The 19,555-nt window shown below is 55.4% G+C and overlaps 1 protein-coding gene across 5 annotated transcripts in view; it reads left to right on the top strand.

Moving 5' to 3' along the window:
- The window catches only part of TBC1D16 (TBC1 domain family member 16), an 86,336-nt gene extending 79,641 nt beyond the window's left edge, over positions 1-6,695 (top strand). For 3 of the 5 annotated variants that reach the window (XM_055575302.1, XM_055575303.1, XM_055575301.1), the window contains 2 exons: positions 268-414; positions 1,254-6,695. In XM_055575302.1, coding sequence (XP_055431277.1) covers positions 268-414; positions 1,254-1,502 — 396 coding nt within the window. In that variant the 3' untranslated portion in view covers positions 1,503-6,695. The remainder of the gene's footprint in view (positions 1-267; positions 415-1,253) is intronic. The other 2 variants (XM_055575300.1, XM_055575304.1) reach the window with 2 other exon arrangements.
- The last annotated feature ends 12,860 nt before the right edge of the window (positions 6,696-19,555 follow it).

Below are 19,555 nucleotides of genomic sequence, written 5' to 3'. Positions count from 1 at the left end.
TCCCCAAAGGGGACCAGCTGCCTGTCAGTGACCAACGCCAGCATCGCCCTTTTGCGCATCACAGCAGTCTTTGGATGTAGGTGCTGATACTGGTCCATTTGCAGGTGGGGAAACTGAGGAGGCTGCTGGGCTTGCCCAGGGCCACACAAACCCAGACGGCCTCACCTGGGACCCCTTGACCCCATAGCTCTGCTTGTGGCCTCTACTGGCAGTCAGGACCTAGGGCTGGGTCAGGGGCCTTATCTGAACCCACTCTCTACCCCCCAGACAGATTACTTCCACCTTTTCATCTGCGTGGCCATTGTGGCCATCTACGGGGATGATGTCATTGAGCAGCAGCTGGCCACCGACCAGATGCTTCTGCACTTTGGAAACCTGGCCATGCACATGAATGGGGAGCTTGTTCTCAGGAAGGTGAGTGTGGCCCCCCCCCACATGCAGCCCTGCCCTCCCTTATACAGAGCCCCACCTCTACTTCCAGAGCTCCACCCCTACAGGGGCCCCTATAAGCTCCACCCCCCACATTTATAAATTCCTGCCCACATGCAGAGCCCGGCCCCCACCTTCCATCCTGGGAGCTCCCCACCAAGGTCAGAATGTCTGGCAGCTGCTCAGGGCGCCCATCAGGCTGACAAAAGAGGCCCCTCTCCTCATGGAAGGAGCAGATTACCCATTTTGACAGACAGGTCCTCCACTGTGAGGCACCTCACTCATAGTCCAGAGCTGGGAAAACTAAACAGGAGGCTTAGGGAGGGGAGGTGGCCAAACTTTCATCCAAGGTTAGTGGGATAAATGGGGCCTTTGCCACCTCCCTACTTCCCAGGCTCCTGCTGGAGACACCGCTTCTTAAAGCTTTCTGGTGTTTTCCAGGGGCAGCAAGGAGGGCCTGGGGTCAGGGGTGGAGTGGGCAGGAAGAGGGCTTGAAGAAGTCCTGCAGGGCAGAGAGGTGGAGCCATGGGGCCAGGCTGAGCCAGGGAGGGCCAGGGTGGGCCCTGTTCCACTTTTGGCTGCCCTGTTCACCTTCTATATGAAGACTGTTGGGGGAGCCGTCCTTGGGTCGAGCCGCATGGGAGCGCGGCTTGTGAAACTTTATAGCCCCTGCCTTCAGCTGGATCACGATGTCAAAAGGGATGAGGCAGGCAGAGCCCTGGCCCTGACCTGGCACAAGGAGCAACCTCGGGTGCTGACTATTGTTGCTCTTGGATCACTAGCTGCCCACTGTCCCTCATCACCACTGTCCTCTCTGTTTGCAGGCGAGGAGTTTGCTGTACCAGTTTCGCCTCTTGCCGCGGATCCCCTGTAGCTTGCACGACTTGTGCAAGCTGTGTGGGACTGGCATGTGGGACAGTGGTTACATGCCTGCCGTGGAGTGCACGGGCCAGCACCCAGGGTCGGAAAGCTGCCCGTACGGGGGCACCGTGGAGATGCCTTCCCCCAAGCCCCCCAGAGAAGGCAGGAAGGGCCCAAAGACGCCCCGAGAAGGCTTCAGTTTCCGCAGATAGGTTGGGCTCCCTGTGCTGGACAAGGGGTGAGGGGACCTCTGCCAGGTCCCAAGGATGGGGGAGGGGGTGGGGATGGGCATGGAGGGGACAGGATGGTAGAAATGGAAGGAAAATGCCCTTGAGCAACATGAAGGGAAACTTTTCATATTAAGGACAAAATTGGAGTCCGGAAGTGCCAGAAATAAAACCCACCAGCTGCCCAGAGAAAAGTTGGTTCCCCAAACAGCGGGACCAGGATGCACGACCACCCTACCTGGAGACGCAGGCTTGCTGGGTTCTCGTGTTGCCCACCTTTGATGGATCTCAACACACCCCAGGAGTTCTTCCAGTTTCATCAGCCACCAAAGGGTATTATTGCCAGGCACTGGGAAAGGCAGAGACAGAGACAGAAGGAGAGAGACAACACTGGGGAGCCTAGAACAAGGGGGTCCCATCCAGGCCCAGAGACATCTTTGCAAGCTGGGCACACCCCCTCATCAGGCTTCATTCTTTGAATAAATCAAACAGACTCCACAGCTTCTCCAGCCACAGCTGCAAAGCTGATGTGAAGACATCTGCCAAAGAAAAAAAAAGGCCCCACTGATTTCAGGGTAGAGAGGTGTAAGAGCAGGAGGCTGGGGGCTTTCATACTGTCTGTTTCAACACCCAACCCTCTTGGTATGTGAAGGAATCTGCTGCCTGTGAGCCTGAGCACAGGCTGTTGAAGTGTCGGATTCTTCTCCCTTAGTTGAAGAATCGTCTACATTTGGCAATGTTGCAGGCCATTTTCACCAAATACTGCGACCAACTTGGGGTTGGATGGGTCGAGGTGTGTATGTGTGTGTGTGCACGCAAAATTCTCTGAAGGGAATCTGTAATGTTTGAGGGAAGGGGCACAATGTGAACTGACCAACAAGACAAAGGCAGCTGAAAGTGCCAGAAACACTCCCACTTCCCTGCGGGGTCTGCGTTCTGCCGTGACTGCCAGTCTTCTGTAAGTCAGCGTCTCCGGTGGTCACATGCGGGAGCGACCACAGTACAATAGCCGTCACTCAGGGCAACCCTGCTTTCTGTGTGGGAACCAGGTCTTCCCAGCACACTCTCCCTGCTCCCAGAGCCTCCCCAGTTGCTCCTGGGGTTTAGCAGAGGACAGACAAGGACACGGGAAGCCGCCCTCTTGAACTGATAGGAACAAGGAGCCTGGAATCGTTCCTTGAATCCTCCTGAACATCCTTCTGGGGAGAAGAATCCTTGAAGTGCTGAGAGTCATCACAGAGACACAGCCCAACCAAGGCTTCTTCCTGCCCCCAGCTTTTCTCACTTAGAGTGGACGCTGCTGGATGGCGCCACTTTAAAAAGTTGTTTATCAACAGGAAAGAGGAAGTTATCAGCCTCTTCCCTTCTCAGCTTCTCTATGAGTCCATGTCCTCCAGTGGGCAGAAGACTGACACTGGGACTTCCAGGTTCCTGATACCTCGGTCCAAGAGCCTTTTGGGGAGACTGTCCTGGAGCCCCATCAGTGCCCAGATCTTGGGGTACCAACCATTATAGTCCAGCAGCAGGGTCCAGGCTGCATAGACTTCTCATCTGCTCAGCTTCTGGGAAAAGAGGATTGCCTTTCCATCCAGAGGATGGCTCCTGATCCGTTATGGAGGTGGCTCGAGTTACCAGGCACTATGTTGACCCTCCTCTAGAGACCACATCTCCATGAACAGGCGTATCAATTACCCATTGCCACAGTAATGCTGCATAACAAATAGCCCCCAAACATGGCGGCCTCAAATAGCATGCACTTAGCTAGCCCGTGAGTCTGTGGGGCAGCAGCTCTGGCTGGGTGGTTCTGGTCTGGGTTGGACTATTAAGTTCCAACAGGGTGCTCACACATGTAGAGGTGTGTAGAGGTCAGATGTGGCTCTGCTCCATGCCTCTTGCATCCTTCCCACAAGCCAGTCCCGGCCAAGGCAAAGGTGCAGAATCAGAAGTGTGTAGGCACCTTCCCAAGCCTTGACAGATGCTACCCCTGCTTACCATCCCATTGGCCAAAGCCAGTCACCTGGCCAGACTCAGCATCTAAGAGTAGGGAAATGGACCCTTGTCTGCAGTAAGAGAAGTCAGTGCCTAGGGGCTGGGGACTCAGGGAGAAGTGAGGAACCAGGCAGCTGGTAGGGAGCTGGAATTGGGAGTCTACCATTACTGCCACAAAATCCTGGTCTAGATAACACTGTTTTGGAACTCGCCTTTTACCAGGGGCATGACTTTCTACTGAAGGGACTGGAGATGCCTAAGTGGGGAAAGAGTGCTCCCCTCCCTTCCTCTGTAGCCAGAGTGCATCTGCACATTTTCTGATACCTTGTGCCTTTGGGCTGCTGTGTGGGGTGGAGGGAAGGGGGTCCTGTGTTCCCTCACTTTGAGGGTCCTGGGTGGAAAGCACTCATTCTGAACCTCCTGGCTCCCACAGCCCCTCACCCTCACAGCTCCCCAAAACCTTGTACCAAGTGCCACCCCCGCCTTCACTGCTCCCACCTCACACTCTGTGTGCTGGGCCGGGCCCCAGTGTGGTCTGGGCTTCGTGGAGCAGCCAGGACCTCAAAAAGCCGAAGACCTGGGTGTATGGGCTCTGTGAGGTCCCATTGCTCCGGAGGGATGGAGAAAGCCCGCCCTTATATGGCTCCCTTAATCTGGATGCAATTAGAGGAAACCAGCCAAAAACCCTGCGGCAGCTGTTGCCCCAGGATTATTCCCAGCCAGCAAAAGGCATTAGGGTGATAATTCAGTCATTAGACTTCTAGCCTTCCCGCCACCAGAACGTGCAAATACGGGATAATCAGCCCGGCACGGCCATCTTCCGCGATGCTGCTTATTTAACCCATTTTTTTAAAATGACACTTAATGTTATTGGCTGGTGTGCGTGTGCACGCATACTTACAAGTTTCCCCACTGCTAATGTCTGTGCTGATGTTACCTGATGTCATCGGGGCCTCTGGGAAGAGAGGGCACCTTTGATGTACACATGCTGGCGAGGAAAGGGCAGAGGGGCACAGACTCACCAGCCCAGTGTGGGGTTCACCCCCCCAAGGAAGGGGAGACAATGGCAGGATGAAGCTGAGCCCAGGGAAGGTGGGAGATGCACAAGCTGGGGAAACAGTGGGATTGGGGTCTGATTAAGTGCAGAGGGGAGCAGTGTGCTATTCCAGAAGGTTCTGACTTAAGTCCCAGCAGGGAAGACTTGGAACTCACAAATCAAGGGAATCGGTGTTCTTGAGCCAATTAGAGAGGGAGGGATGGGCAGGCTGGGGAGGACCCGCCTCCAGCCCAGTCCACCTCTGCTGAGGAGGAGGGTCTGCAGTCTAGAAGGGCAGTTCCATTGGCAGCCTTGGGCTGGACGCTATCAGCAAGCAGCACTGTGTTGTCTTGATCGGACAGGACAGTGTCAGGCACGACGGAGGTTTATGAATCCAGGACCTTTGAGTTTTCTGTCAAAGCCTGCTGGGGGCAAACAGCTAGGATGAAGATGCTGGTCCTGAAATGAGGGCAGAAGTGGCTGGCAGAGGTCCCCCAGCTCTGACCTTTGATTAGGAAACGGGGCAAAATCTGTGAATGGTAGTCGGGGTTGGGGGGCCTCTGTGGCTCTCCCGGGTGTTTTGTGAGGTCCCTCTGAGCTCTCTCATCTGAGTCTTGTTTGGTAGAAATAGCTGGGAAGCAGCAGCCGCAAAGTGGGGTGGGAACCTGCTCAGGGCTGTGCCCTGGCCCTGCAGAAGCCTCCATCTCCTGTTTAGCCTCTCCTCCCCTGTGGAGGGAGACCGGGTGGTAGCAGGAGGACCTGGGTTCACCCTGCCGAGGGAAGGAAGCCTCTTCCAGTTTGTCTGCCCAGCAGAGGCCCCTAGAGGCTGCCCTGCCTCAGAGGAAGGAGGCGGAGTGTCCCCGGGAAATCCCACACACACGTGCAGGGGTGTGGCCAGCCTGGGAGCTGTGCCATGAACCCACAGCAAGGGGAGGGAGCCTGTGGGTCTGGCCTGAGCCTGGGCGCTTCCCCTGGAGATCCTGGGGAACCAGATGGCCCAGGATCTGATTAGCTTTGGATTTCTAAGCTGGGCTGCAAGGCTTTCCCTCTGAGTGAAAGCATTCTGTCCCCAGCCATCCTTGGCTCAGAAGAGGGACCTGCCCCCACAGTTGTGAAGCCTAAGGACAGGGCTCCACTACAGACGGTGAGCAGTGCTGTGTAGAAGGAAGACACTTACCTAGGGGTCAGGAACCTGGTTCCCATCCTGCCTCTGACCCTTTCCAGGTGCGTGACCTCCCCACTCTGAGCCTCGGTTCCCTCATCTGTAGAATGGGAACACTGCCTCTGGCTTAGCCCACCTCACAGGACTAGTGCGGGGACTCTCCAGGTGAAGGTGTCATGAAGATGGTTTCCCAGTCCCGGGGACTTCACCTGCCACTCAGGGAAGAGACCACTGACCTTGGCCTTGTAGCCTTGGCCGAGAGGTGGTGTGCTCCCAATCCGAGAGCTCACCCTGCTTCAGGAGTCAGCAAACCCCCTCCCTTCCACACGTCCACCTGACTGTGCGTCCCCAGCTAGGGGGACTCCTCTGTGCCTCTTCTGTGAAATTCACCCCATGCCACCTCACTCCTGCCACAGGGAAGACTCACCATGAGCCATGACCTTGGTGACCCCGAGAGACATGTCTGTGTGCAGCACGCCTGGCTCTGAATCAGGATGTGGTCCAGGCCTCGGGGTCCTCCCCTGGAGCTGTGAAACCCACTCGAGCCTGGGAGCGGGGAGGAGGCTGTGGCCCCCTGAGTCAGGCTGTAGAGACTGGAGAGGGATGTCCCTGGGCCTCTGGGGGGCAGGGCGGGCGTGCAGACAGGCTGCAGGCATCTGGCCATTAAACACATTGCGCTCAATTTCTAGGTAGGAAAGTACATTTCCAGTTGAGAGATCAAGTCACTTGGTCATCTTCTCTGTAGCACCTTGGGTTAGTCAGAGGGCAGGGTTTCCGTTGTCTTAGGGAAAGTTTAAAGAAATTTCCACCATTACCAGGAGATCACTGATGTCCGTGGTAAGCAATTCATTCTCTGTATTTTATTTTGTTTTTTAAATACGATCGCCTGCTGCCCCAGGCTCGAGACTGGCCACTCTGACCACTGGGGCCCCAGCCCCCACAGTGCTTCCGGCTCTCGTGGATCCCACTGCAAAGTAAATAAAATCATACTGACAACAAACATATGCTCCGCGGCTCCTCTAAGAGGTCTGACAAGGTTTGTTAGGTCCAAATGTGGCTGGGTGAAGAGGGCCCCCATGGAAGAATAAGGAGGGCCAGAGGGCTGGCCAGTGGCAGGCCCTGCTCTGGGGAACCTGGCCGGCGGCCCAGGGGTCCATCAAGCATCTGAAGGGGACAGGCACTTGGCCTGCTAGAGGGGAGGAGCTGCTTGCCTCCCTGATGGAGAGTTAGTGGGCAAGTGCCCATGAACCCCAGTAACTGGGGGCCCTGAGACCGGCCACAGGACCTGGAAACACAGTGTTTTATTGAGATTTAGCTGCTAGGCCTCCAGTTTCAGGAAAAGCCAGAGTCTTGCATTTGTAAACTTTTTGCGGAGGCAAAGAAGATGAATTTGACCTTGTTAAGGGTGGGATTCAGGCATGGGGCTTCTCTCATCTCCATGCCCTGGAGCCCTACTGCAGGGAACATGCCCCAGGGATTACAAGGAGGTGAGCAAGGGGGCAGGGGCCCATCTGGTTCTGGAGCATGCTGGTGAGTTGCAGGCTCTGGGCCCCAACATAGTGCCTAAGGGCTTGCACATGTTTTCTTTGGTTTTCTATGTGCCTTTCGTCTTGCCTGAGAGGAGAGGAGGGCTTATGTGCTACCATCTGAACGTTGGCACCAAGGGTCTTGTGTCTTCAGGGTCTGTCTCACCCTCCACCCACCTGGCCTTGGCTGAGACCACAGAGAGCTTCATCACTCCTTCTCTGCAGACATACCCCTGCCTGAGGCTGGCTGACCACACAGCCAGGAGGGGCAGCAGGCCCGAGTGATGCTTCAGCTGCCGTGTATGGCCGGTGGCTCCACTTAGAGAAACCTTTACCTGTCCTTTGGGGGATGGGAGGTGCCACTTCTCCTGCATGTCCCATTCTAACCTGGGAGCTGAAGTCACAGCTAATGGCCGAGTGCAGACAGAGAGGGCGCTTGGAGTTCAGGGGCACCGACAGTCCAACCATCGCCACCCTCAAGGGCATGGCTGTAGGTCAGTTTGTCCTCAGAAAGGGATGGTCCCAAACCCACAAAGCAGCCATACAAGAGGCCCATTATGGTCCCCACCCCCACCGCCTACCTTGGGCCATGGCCTTTCAAATCTGTCTGGCCACTGATACCCTGGGTCTGCTCCAACCAGGAGCTCCATCAGGTGTTGGTTCTGCTCTAAGTCTCCCTGAAATAACAGCCATGTAGTCATGGCCACAGAGATGTGCCACCCAAAAGCCAGACTCTTCAGGGCAGCCTCTGGAATGGCCCAGCCTCTGTTGTCCTGTGGTCCTGAGGATTGCAAATGTGCCTGGGAGCAACTTGTCTGTTGCAGCACGGATGGGCAATCTGCATGACTGGCAGTCTTTACATCGCTGCTAGCGGCAGAAACTCTCCTGAGGTCCATTCGCTTCAGAGACACCATCCTGTGCACCCTCCAATCCCATCAACCCTCCACGCATCCGTTCAGCAAGTGTTCAGTGAACCCTACCAGGGAGACTGGTACCATTGTCCCAGGACCCGCTCCAGGGACCCGAGATCGAACACACTGGGTCACAGGTTTCTGGGGCAGCGGTATGTACACTTCAAACCCTCCAGGAGCATAACTGCCTTGCCAGCCCTAAGAGAAGCCACTCAATGTTCGCACCTTTGGGGCCCCCAGGGTAAACCCTGAACTCCCCAGGTCAGAGTGGCCTTTGGCTTCAGAGACTCAGAAATGTCACTGACATGATTTTCTTTCAGTCAAGTTGAATTCCATTATGAGCCCTATCAACCCAGTTCAGTCTCAGTTATTATTGATGTCTCTCCTTACCCCCAGCACCCACCTGAGGACATGTCATGGCAAGGGTGGGAGCAATCCCACACAAAACGTGTCTGCTCTTGGCCTAACGTTGCCACTAAGACACCCTCTGTCCAAACCCAGAGAGTCCGTGAGGTCTGGCTCTTTCCTTTAGTTGGGGCCCTAATGCTCAGGCACACTGCATCTCTATCCCCATCCTGTCCCTGTGCTGGGAAGCCACCACCGCCATACACACACGTACACACATGCACACACAGCCAGAAGGTCTCAGCCCAACCCTCCTCCTCCCCGGTTCAGTTAAATCACTGGCTATTAACACCAAAATATTTTGTATTGGGGTATAGCCAATTAACAATGTTGTGATGGTTTCAGGTGAACAGTGAAGGGACTCAGCTCTACACATACATGTGTCCATTCTCTCCCAAACTCCCCTCCCATCCAGGCTGGCACATAACATTGAGCAGAGTTCCATGTGAAGGAGCACTGGCTTTTAGAACAGAATCCACAGGAGGCTGGCTGCAGGCTCCTTCCCACCACTCAGCAGAAACCTGGAGCACCAGGGCTTGACAAGCCTGGGAGACCCTTGGAAGAAAAATTACAGTGAGATCAGGGTCCCAGTCATCTCTGCGAGTTATCAGGGAGCACGAGTGATCTCACCATTGAAGTGATTGTGTCTTCATTACCACCCCCCACCTCCTCACAGCCATCGGGGAGGGTCCCACCCAGCCACTGTCATGCCCTCGGCAGACTGGAGGACACCTGCCAGTGGCCACATGGACCACATTCAGATGCTGGCCATAGGACACCCCTAAGGTCATCCGTCATCCTCAGTCTATCCCCTCCCTCACAGGTGAGGCTCTCCCCTCTCTGCATCTCAGGAGAGCAGCCAGATCTCTGGGCTCCTGGGGCATGTCCGTGTGATTTAGACAAAGTGGTTTGAAAATATGCCATTATTCTCTGAATATTATAATATATCTGCCGTGATAGGTCAAATGCCACAAGCTCTTTCATCAGCAATTTGACACTGAACAAAAGAAAGCACTTTATATTTTGAGTTATTAGAGAGAATGGCTTAATGGTTTTCTAAATGGACCTTTGGATGCTGAAATTAAGATGGTGCAATAATGGGATAGTGCCATAGGCTGGGTATAGCAGCCCCTCAGGAGGAAGAAGCAGGTTCAAACTCCTCTCAACCAACAGGAGACATGTGCAGTTCAATAAAGTGGGAAACCTTCACCAGGGACCAGACATAAAGTTCACTGAGTTCATTGATTCCTGGCCATGAGTAAGCACAATAGAAAAAGACACTGAGGGTCCTAGTGGCCACAAGTTTATGGTGAGTGAGCACAACAGTCTGGGAATTTTAAAGCCTAAGAGTAGACTACAGCAATGGACAAGGACCAGGAAGCCTTCTGGAATAAGATAGAGCTTCAGATCAGTTCACTGGAGAACTATGGCCAATGCCTGACTGGACACCAGCTACAGGGGGATGGGTAGAAGATTCTGAGAGGCACACAACAAAAGACTAAACAGACCTCAAAGGGTAGAGGACGGGACCCTGTCTAAAATAAAGACTGAAGGATAGTAAATATTATCAAGAGTTTATGACTTAGTGACAAGAATGCCAACTAGCTACTCTCCACTTTTCTGGTGAGAAGAGCTGGGCAGAGCCAACTGTGGTCACGGGAGGCAGTGCCGAAGGGCTGGGCATCGGGAAAGTGAAAGTGAAAGTGAAAGTTGCTCAGTTGTGTCCGACTCTTTGTGACCCCGTGGACTAAACAGTCCATGGAATTCTCCAGACCAGAATACTGGAGTGGGTAGCCTTTCCCTTCTCCAGGGGATCTTCCCAACCGAGGGATCGAACCCAGGTCTCCCGCATTGCAGGCAGATTCTTTAGCTGCTGAGCTACAAGGGAAGCCAGGAGCTCACTCTTAAGTCACCAACCTCTTGATGTCCTATCCCCTCTGCCCTCCAGGACTCTTGGTGTGGACTCGCCCTTCATGGGAGAAGCCCCTCACTTGCAGGGTTCCTCACTCTGTCCAAGGTGCATAAGTATAGGGACTGTGAATGAATGGAGCGTTCTGGCTTTTCATATAAGCTCAGCCGGGAGCCTGCTTTCTGTGGGGTCTTAGTGTCCTGTAAAGGAAATCCAAGTGTACTTAAGGCAACCAGCTGGGACAAAGAACCAAAGAAGCGTGTACACAGTGGGGGAGGGGGTGAGAGGTGGACGGCATTACTCTGTGATGACAGTCCTCCCAGGGCCTGGTCAGGTATCCAGGCCCTGCCCTCTGTTATGCCCACCTCCTGTCCCTGTTGGAAAACTTTAGAAATTTTAGAAGAAGAACGTCCCTGGGACCCTCAGACCTCTGGGCAGATGTCCTCTGGGGGAATCCCACCCATCTACCCAAATGGCAGGGTCCGTTCTATTTCCAGGAACATTCTGCCTTTCTCCAAAGCCCGAGCATCCTTTGGGCTTTCTGATAAATCCCCAGGTTCTGTCAAATGATTAATTTAGATGGGAGTTCCCCGCCCCCATTCTTGGTCTTACTGCTCCATGGGGCCACATGACTGCCTGAGCTGTGCTGATAAATAGCAGTAAACTTTCAGGGCTCAGAGTCAGCAGCCTGAAGCACAGTGGCAAGGAGGGGGTGGGAGGTGTCCGGTGCTCAGGGACGTGGGGGTGAGGGCATTTCCAGGGGAGGTGAACCGCTGGCTTTGAAGTGGGGTGAGATAAAGAGCTCAGCTCTTACCCATGTTTCCTGGAATGCACACTTCAGAGCTGTTGGTGGTGGGGAGTGGGGGAGTGGTTCAGGAGGGTGAGATCCAGGAACTTGACTCAGGCTATTTCATGTAGGAAGAGGCACTGCCCTCACAGGTGTTTCTTCAAGAGCTGGCAGGTGGGACAGCACAGCAAGGCTGGGATTTGGTCCCCTACTCCCTGACTTCTGGCCTGCAGCTTCTCCCAACCCCTCCGCAGCCCTCTGCATCTGCACCCTCTCCCATGCAGTGGTTGAAGGATGCTGGAGGTAAGGGGTCTTATCAAAAAGACCACTGCCCCTCAACCCACTGGACCAGAGTGCAGTCACCAGGCCAGCCCCAAAGAGCTTACCAGGTCCAAAAATAGGGCGAGGCCCCCAGGGTCTGAAATGGTTCACCAAACCCGCCTGGTCTGGATCCTTGCACAGACCTCGACTCCCATCACAAGCCTGAAACTGACCCAGAACACCATGGTCTGCTTGTAGAATGAGGTGCTGAGCCCACAGAATGTGGCTTCTATTAGAGGGGACACCCCACCAGAAAATGTCCCACCAGTTGATGGGTACAACTCCTTTGGCTCCTGCCCCAGCTAAGGTTGGGCACCTAAGAGACTGCCAAAGCCTGGATGGAACTGAGCTCCCTAGTGGGTTTTCCTTTCCAGAAAGCAAGTTCCAAACTTTGGGTGGAGGCCTGCTGGGCATACCCTGCCCCCTAGGCCCGAGGGCACCAGGTAGGTTGCACAAGGCTGGAGGTGGGCTGCATGGGCTCCCCACTCCTGTTCTCAGCTGTCCTGCTGCATCTCAGACACAGATCTGGCTGAGGGATTCAACAACACAGTGGTGTCTATGCAAACCCAAGGCTTCTCACCAGGAACTGGTCTTCCAGGAGGGAGGGAAGCTGTCGGATGCTCCCATCCCTGCCCTGCCCACAAGAGGCCTGGGGAGCGAGGGTCCCTGAGCATGGGGCCCCAGTGGGGTCTGGTCAGAAGGTGGCAAGTGTGGGCACAGTGGGGCCCCCTGAATCCTCAAAAATAATCCTCAGCACTAATTCCCATTTCCCCAGGAAGAGGGCCAACATCGCTCAGATCCATCCCATTTTCTGCAAAAAGGCTTTTGATTTCACACCCAGTGGACCTTTTCTCTGAGTGGGAGTCCTGCCCTACGCCTGGCACACACCTCAGGGGCCACCGTGTGGATGGGTTCCTGCCCGTGCTGGGGATGGGAGAGGCACCAAGGGAGAGGGGCATGCAGGACCAGACAATAGCTGGGGGTTCAAGAGGGAGGGGACTCAGGGCGTGGAGGGGGCACTAGGGCAGGGGGCTGGGGTAGAATGAGGGAGAGAGAAGAGCAGGAGGGAAGGGAGAAGGGGGGCAGCCCCCTCCAGCCCTCCCGGGCCCACTGATCTAATCACATCAGGTGTGCTCCAGATAAATATTAATAACCCGGTGACAGAGGGAATTTGGGGAAATCTAATTAAAAGGGCACCATGCGAGCTGGCAGCTTTACTAAGGAATCACTCCTGCTGAAACACATGCGCCGGAAGAGGACGCACAGTGAGCTCCCGAGGGCCCGAAGACGGAGATGAAATCCCCGCCCCACCACAGCCGCCCACCCAGGGCAGAGCGGGCAGGACCTGACCTTTGGCAGGGCGGGTGCCTGGCTCCAGCGTCCTCTGAGTGCCCCCACCCACGTGGCCCCAGCCTGTCACTCCCAGGCACCAGCCCCCAGCGCCATCTTGAGGCTAGGGCACCTGGCCGGCCCCTCATTCCAGCGCCTTCACCCTCAGCTCCTCAGCTCCCCCATCTCTGCGTCCAGCCGATGGTCTCAACAAAACCTGAACAAGTACCCCATGTCCCCTACCCTCCTCCAAAGGCCAAGAAAAGGCAACCTCGGGCCTCAGAAGGGCTCCCTGGGTACCTGGGTTTCCCTGGTGGGGGCACCCGGACCTCTCAGTAATGCAGACCTGACCTCCCCAGCAAGGTCCTAACCCACCTCTGAGAGCTGTCTATTCTTACCTCAGACAAAGCCCTTACCCCAGGGCCAGAGAGGCACTGTGCCACGACCCCAGAGCCCGGCCTGCTCGGCAATATCTATCTGCCTGGTGGGTCCCTTGTCATGGGATTCACAAGCTCCCAGGGCCCATTTTCTCTGGAAATCAAGATTCATCAGGGCCCCCTGTGTGAGTTAATGGCTCGCTTCGGCCTTCATCAACTTGGGAGTTGAGATCCCTCCTGGGCTCTGCCATCCGGCAGCCCAGCCCCCACCCTCCCCTGGCCCCTGGCCCTGTCCCTGACAGACAGATGGATGGCCTGTCCCGGCAGGTTGCACAGCTCTTGGACCTGAACAGCAGCATCGCTGGCTCTTTATTCTGTATTTAGGGTAAACAGATCTCTCTTTCCAGGCCCCTCTTTCCCTCTAAGACTGTCTGCAGGAGAAGCCCCTGGGAGGGGTGGGTCACGGCTGACTGTCCGCCTGGCTGGGAGCAGGCTACATCGGGAAGGCCCAGGAAGAGAAGGGGTTAGTTCATCCAGTACCACTCCAGACAGAGGCTCCATCCTCCCAGCCATGTCCTGTCATCTGGAATATCCCCCATGATGGAGAACTCACTACCTGTCAGAAGAAGCTGCTCTTTGGCCAGGAGCCATGGGACCTCTATGCGGACTAGGCAGGCCTGAGCAGGAGGCCAGTGAATACCAGGGAGGCAGGTGTTTGGGACACAGACCCTGCAGGGCCCTTTCCATCCACTATAGCACTCAATACTCACCGCAGCCAGATGGGGGCAGTGCTGGGTTTACCCTATTGCCTAGAGGAGAAAACAGAGAGGTTAAGTAATTGGCCCAAGGTCACCCAGCCAGTAGATGGCAGAGCCAGAACTGGTGCCCAGGCTTTTCTGATTCTCTTTTCTCTGTGCTTGGACAGTCTCTGGCCAAGGGCTTGGGGCCATCCTTCTCTAAGGGAGGGGATATCTGAGCACTCGAGTGGGCACCTTGAGTCTCAGTTTACCTGACTCTGAACTGAGCTGCTCCTGTTGTCGCTGGTTTTTCCCTCACGCCCACCCAGGGAATGATGGATAGGACATGTGAGCTGGCATTGTTGCATGACCCTGAGCACGATGCCTCCCCTTTCTGGGCCTCTGTCTGGGGGCAGGATGTTGGTGTGTGATACCCGGCCAGATGATGGCAAGTCGTCACCCCCTCTAGGGGCTTACCGGCCTCACCTTGCCTCACCCCTTCCACTGGGACCCCAGCACCCAGCAGGGAGGAGCCAAGGTCACCCAGACCCAGGCTGCCAGGAGATGCACCCAGGAGCCAGCTCCTGGAGCTCCACCCCCTGCAGGCTGGTGAGAAACGCAGATTGTCCTGCCTGCCCAGCTGGGAGCCCACAGAGTAGAATGACCTGAGTCAGATGCACCGTTGGGCTTGGTTCTAAGGTAGAGGAGGAGGTGGGGGCCGAATGGGGCAGCTCTGGGATGGAAGGAGCAGCTGCTAGTGTCTGAGTGTCCCTTGAGGCAGGGAAGGCGGTCCCTTAAAAAAAGGGGAAACGAGGCCAAGTGGGAGCTTCTCTTCAGGGGGCAGAAATGGGGAAGGGCGGGGCTACAGGGAGTTGATTCTGAAGTAACAGAGGCCCTGCCTCTCCCCCACTGCAGGGTGCAGCCCAGGCCTTTGCTCAAGCAGTGCAGTGGGAAGTGGAGGAGAGTGAGCTTCAGGCTCTGTCCTAGTCTCCCCAGGTTAACAACTCAGCTGCAAAATGGGGCTCTTTATCTGCCTTCCAATGCAGGGGATGTGGGTTCGACCCCTGGTTGAGGAACTAAGATCCCACATGCCATGGAGCAAGTAAGCCCGTGCCCTGCAACTTGTTAGCTCATGAGCCACAGCTAGAGCAGCCCGTGCACCAAAACGAAGGCCCAGCACAGCCCCCAAAACGGAGCTCTTAGTGCCCCCCTCCCGGGGAGAATAGCAGCGACCATGCGTTGAGCATCTGTTGTATACCAGAACCCCGGTCCAGGTAGAGGATGGGTTTTCAGGGAGAAAAAGGCTAAGGGAGGGGAACTACTTGCCTGAACCCACAGGGAAGAGCCACGGGCAGATTCAGAACCAGGGGGTGGGCCCTTCACAGCACCCTGCACCCCTTTCCTCCTCCTGCCTGCTTGTTCCCCACTCATAGGGCTGCCTCAGGGTGCCACTGGCCCCTGCCCTCGTAGGACACTGTCAGGTCCACCGTGTCCATAGTGTGGGGCCGGGAAGAAAGAGACCTGGGCCAGCCTGAAAGGTGATCGTCACAAAAATCACATAGCGAATGTTCGGGGAGCGTGACAAGCTCCACTGTTGGCACAAGGGCCCAGAGTGATGAGGCTGAGACTGGGGGCCGGGGGCTGTGATGGAGGGGGCAGCTTCTGCACTTTGGAAGATGCCTGCATCCTGCATCTCTCCCATAAAGTGGCTCGGCTGCCCGAAGTCACCTCTTCCAGCCATCCGGGAACCGAGGCCTGCACACCTGCCTTTAAGGGATCCTGCATCCCGGGTACCAGGAGGTGGTCATGTCATTCTGCAGGGTCCTCACCCTGACCAGATATGAAAATCACGTGGGGACTTTAAACCAAAGGGGTCTGGACCCTCTCAGCTGTGCAGGGAGATGGGGGAAGCCCTGTTTGTTTGAGGGGCTTCCCTAGTAGCTCAGGGGGTTAAAGTCTGCCTGCAGTGTGGGAGAACCGCACTTCCCCTCCACACCCTGAGTCCCCTCCCTCTTGAAGATCCCCTGGAGAAGGAAATGGCAACCCACTCTAGTATTTTTGCCTGGAGAATTCCATGGTAGGAGGAGTGTGATGGGCTACAGTCCATGGGGTCACAAAGAGTCAGACACGACTGAGTGACTAACACTATCTGTTTGAAGGTCCCTTGGCACCTCAGAGTGGATGCCTCACCCCTGCCCTCTAAGGGGGCTGCTCCCCACTAAAGTCTGGTGCTCCCTCACTGCCCCTCCCTCCTCCTCCCACCCACGCTGACCTTTGAGGCTGCATGGAAGTACCCACCCTTCTCCCTAGGGAGGTACTGGGAGAGGGTATCTGGCACCCAGGACTCCCTGGGGCTCTTTTCTTCTCACCCCACCCCTGCTTTTCTATCCTGGAAACCACAGAAGTAGAACCTCTCTACATCTGCAAGCTTAGATCTTAAATCCACAGACTTGCTGACTTTCCAAAATGCTAAGCTGGTGTGACCACATGATGCTTCACCCTTATTAGACAAGAACCAGCCCCTAGTGAGTCCTTGGCGGCCCCTAGGCCAGGCCTGCCAAATCTGTCCTGCCCACCTTCCCTCCCCCTTCTCTGGGGCCACTGATGCAGGGCTCCTGGATCAGAGCATGCCTGGGAAGCCAAAGCTGGACCAGGCGATGCAAGGGGGCATTGAACTGCTCTCACCTCCTCCCAGCCTGGGCATCAAGGCTCAGCCCAACTGTCCCACATGCCCCCAACAGCAGGGGCCACTTCTCTCAACCTCTGTGACTCCACAGCACCCCAGATCTTCAGGCCCTGGTCCCCATGAAAAGGAGAGCAATGAGAGACTGGGTTTCCAGGGGTACCAGCTTTGGCTCTAAGGCTGTCTTTTGGGGGGGCTCCCAGACCCAACCCATTTCTAGGCAACATGAGTCTCCCCTAATTTGGACTTTGAGTAAAAGAGTGGGTGGGATCCACATTCTTGCATCCAGCTGTAGGAATGTGGGCACATCACATGAGCTCTCTGAACTTGAGTGCCAGCAACCAGGACGTTGGTTCTACTTCCCAGAGCTGGCTCCTTCACCTCCTCCCTCCAGGCCTTGGACTTCCTACTGGGACCTTGCCCTCAGCAGTGGGTCACTGGCATGGCCCCGAGGCCCCCACATTCAGCATGGAGCCTGGCCAACAGCAGCCTCGTGGTCTTTGAAGATAATAAATTAATAAACAAGTGCCCCTCCCTGACGCTCAGCAAATATTGCCAGAATGAAGGCACGTCTCTACCAATATGGACACATGTCAGAGTACACAGACCATAAAAGAGGCCGTGACAAGTGCTGATGGAGAGATAAGATTAGATCCCAGACGTAGAGGCCGGCCCAGCAGGTCGCTGAGGGGCACACAGGGTGGAGTCTGAGAACATTCTCGCTGCTCTCTGGAATCCTCTGTGCACTGAGAGAACTTTGGTTCCAATCCAGTATCTCTCGCTGTGTGACTCTAGGCAAATTGCTCAGCTTCTCTGAGCTTCATTCTGCTCACTTATAGAATGTGAACAGTAACAATACCCAACTCCCACATTTGTTTCAAACTAAATGAAAAGCATGAGGTCATATAGATCATGTCACACATGCCTGGCCTGTTAGAGGCCCTCAGACTGTGGCCATGTCATTAGGGTCTGCCTCACCTCACATGGAGAGCACAGCTACAGGAGAGACTGAGTGGTTTGTTCCCGTGTCCTCAGTTCTCCTGCCCTGTGCAAGCCCCCTGTTACCCATGACACCATTTCTGGGCTTCCCCCACCAAGGTCTCAAAGGTCTCAATGCCTGCCCCACGGCAAAGTCCAGGGCACTGCCTTGTGGGCCCAGCTGTCTGGCTACTGTTTGTCCAGCCCTCACGGCATCCTGCAGACAGACAGGTCCTGGACCACTTCACAGATGAGTAGACAGAGGCCCAGAGAGTTGTGCAACATGCTAAAGGCACTTGGACTGACTGGGGCCAGCCCAGAGGGAATGGGGTGGGGGTGGGGAGTGTGAACACAGAGGGGCAAAGGGGATCGCTGTCTCCAAGATGGGAAGGCCACCTGAACCTAACCACAGTTTGGGGTTTCTGCAGACTGGTACTCAGCCCCATGGGTTGGGGCGGATCGCTGGGATGTTCGGGTCTCCTACTCCAAGGCAGCACTGGTGCCTGGGCCCCTGTGGGCCCTGCTCTGGGTGAGGGAGTGAGGGTCCCAGGAAGCAGAGACCATCTACAGCACAGATCAGCCTCTGCTGGCTGCAACCCAGGGCCGGGCAGCTAGCACAGGCTTCCCACAGTCTCACAGGATTTGTATCTTTCACAGGCTTTGATTTCACCTGAGGGACAGGGCTGTCAGAGCATTTGGACTGTGGTGGTTTGGCCTCACCAGGCTAGGGGAGGCGGTGGCAGGGGGCTGGGGGTTCCTGGAGCTCCATGGAAGGAGGAGATTGTCAGAGAGGAGCACCTCCTCAGGAAGGTCTTATATCCCTGGGGGAGGGCCAGAGAAGCTGGGCCAAGGCCTCCAACCTGGGGGACGGACTCAGTGACACGGGGGGTGACAGGGTTGCTGGTCAGGAGCTACCATGCTGGGGGAGGGGTGCTGGGGTCCTAAATTTAGGAGGCTAGTATCGACTTAATAAAATACCCAGGAATTTTAGCAGCAAAATGGGTTTCTTTGGGAACAGCAAAGAATTGCAATTTGGGACATGTTATCCATGGCATACCACAGGCAAGTCAGGAGAACAAAGCAGGGGCACTTTCTTTTATAGAGGAGAAGGGGGATTGGGAGGGGCTGTTATAACCAAAAGAGCTCATTGGAGGAAACTAGGAGTTGGAAGTGTTGTGGCTTTTCATTGGCTGAGTTGTGGCAATCTCTCAATGGCTGGGTTGTTGCCAGGCCAAGAGAAATTCTTCCTTTTCTTGCTGGATAGAAAAGTAGTAGCCTTCTTGATAGAAATGTGAGGTATTCTCTTCCTGTTGGGTCTGCAACTGATGCTGAATGGTAGACTATGAGAGCTCCCCCTCTGGCCTCCTAATTCCATTTTATTTTATTTTTTTCAAAACTTTTTTTGGCCGCACCTTGTGGCTTGCAGGATCTTAGTTCCCTGACCAAGGATTGATCCTGTGCCCTTGACAGTGAAAGGCTGAGTACTAACCCCTGGACTGCCAGGGAATTCCCCCAATTTCATTTTAAATGAAGCTTCTGTTTATTACATTTCACACCATAGAGCTGAGGTATGATGTCACAACGCTTGATTGGAAGCGCTTTCTCTGCCGCTCTTCAACCTCTCTACGCACGGTGGAGGCCTCCCACACTGTGGCAGTCATCCGGGGACCCAGCTGCTTCCCACTTCCAGAGGGAGATTTGTGCGTGCCAGGGGAGAGCCAAGAGCCTGGCACGATGTGATGGCAAGAGCACAAGATTCAGAATAAGGAAGGCCCTGAAGTTCCAGGCCACAGCTGGTCTATACGGTGACAGGCTTCGGCTGAAGTGAATGCTTTGGCAGCCCCCAGATGGAACAGGGATCATCCAGGCACCTTCTGTTATTCCTCCT

Source organism: Bubalus kerabau, chromosome 4, assembly GCF_029407905.1.
Source record: "Bubalus kerabau isolate K-KA32 ecotype Philippines breed swamp buffalo chromosome 4, PCC_UOA_SB_1v2, whole genome shotgun sequence".
NCBI lineage: Eukaryota > Metazoa > Chordata > Mammalia > Artiodactyla > Bovidae > Bubalus > Bubalus kerabau.
This window is presented reverse-complemented; position numbering and strand designations above follow the sequence as displayed.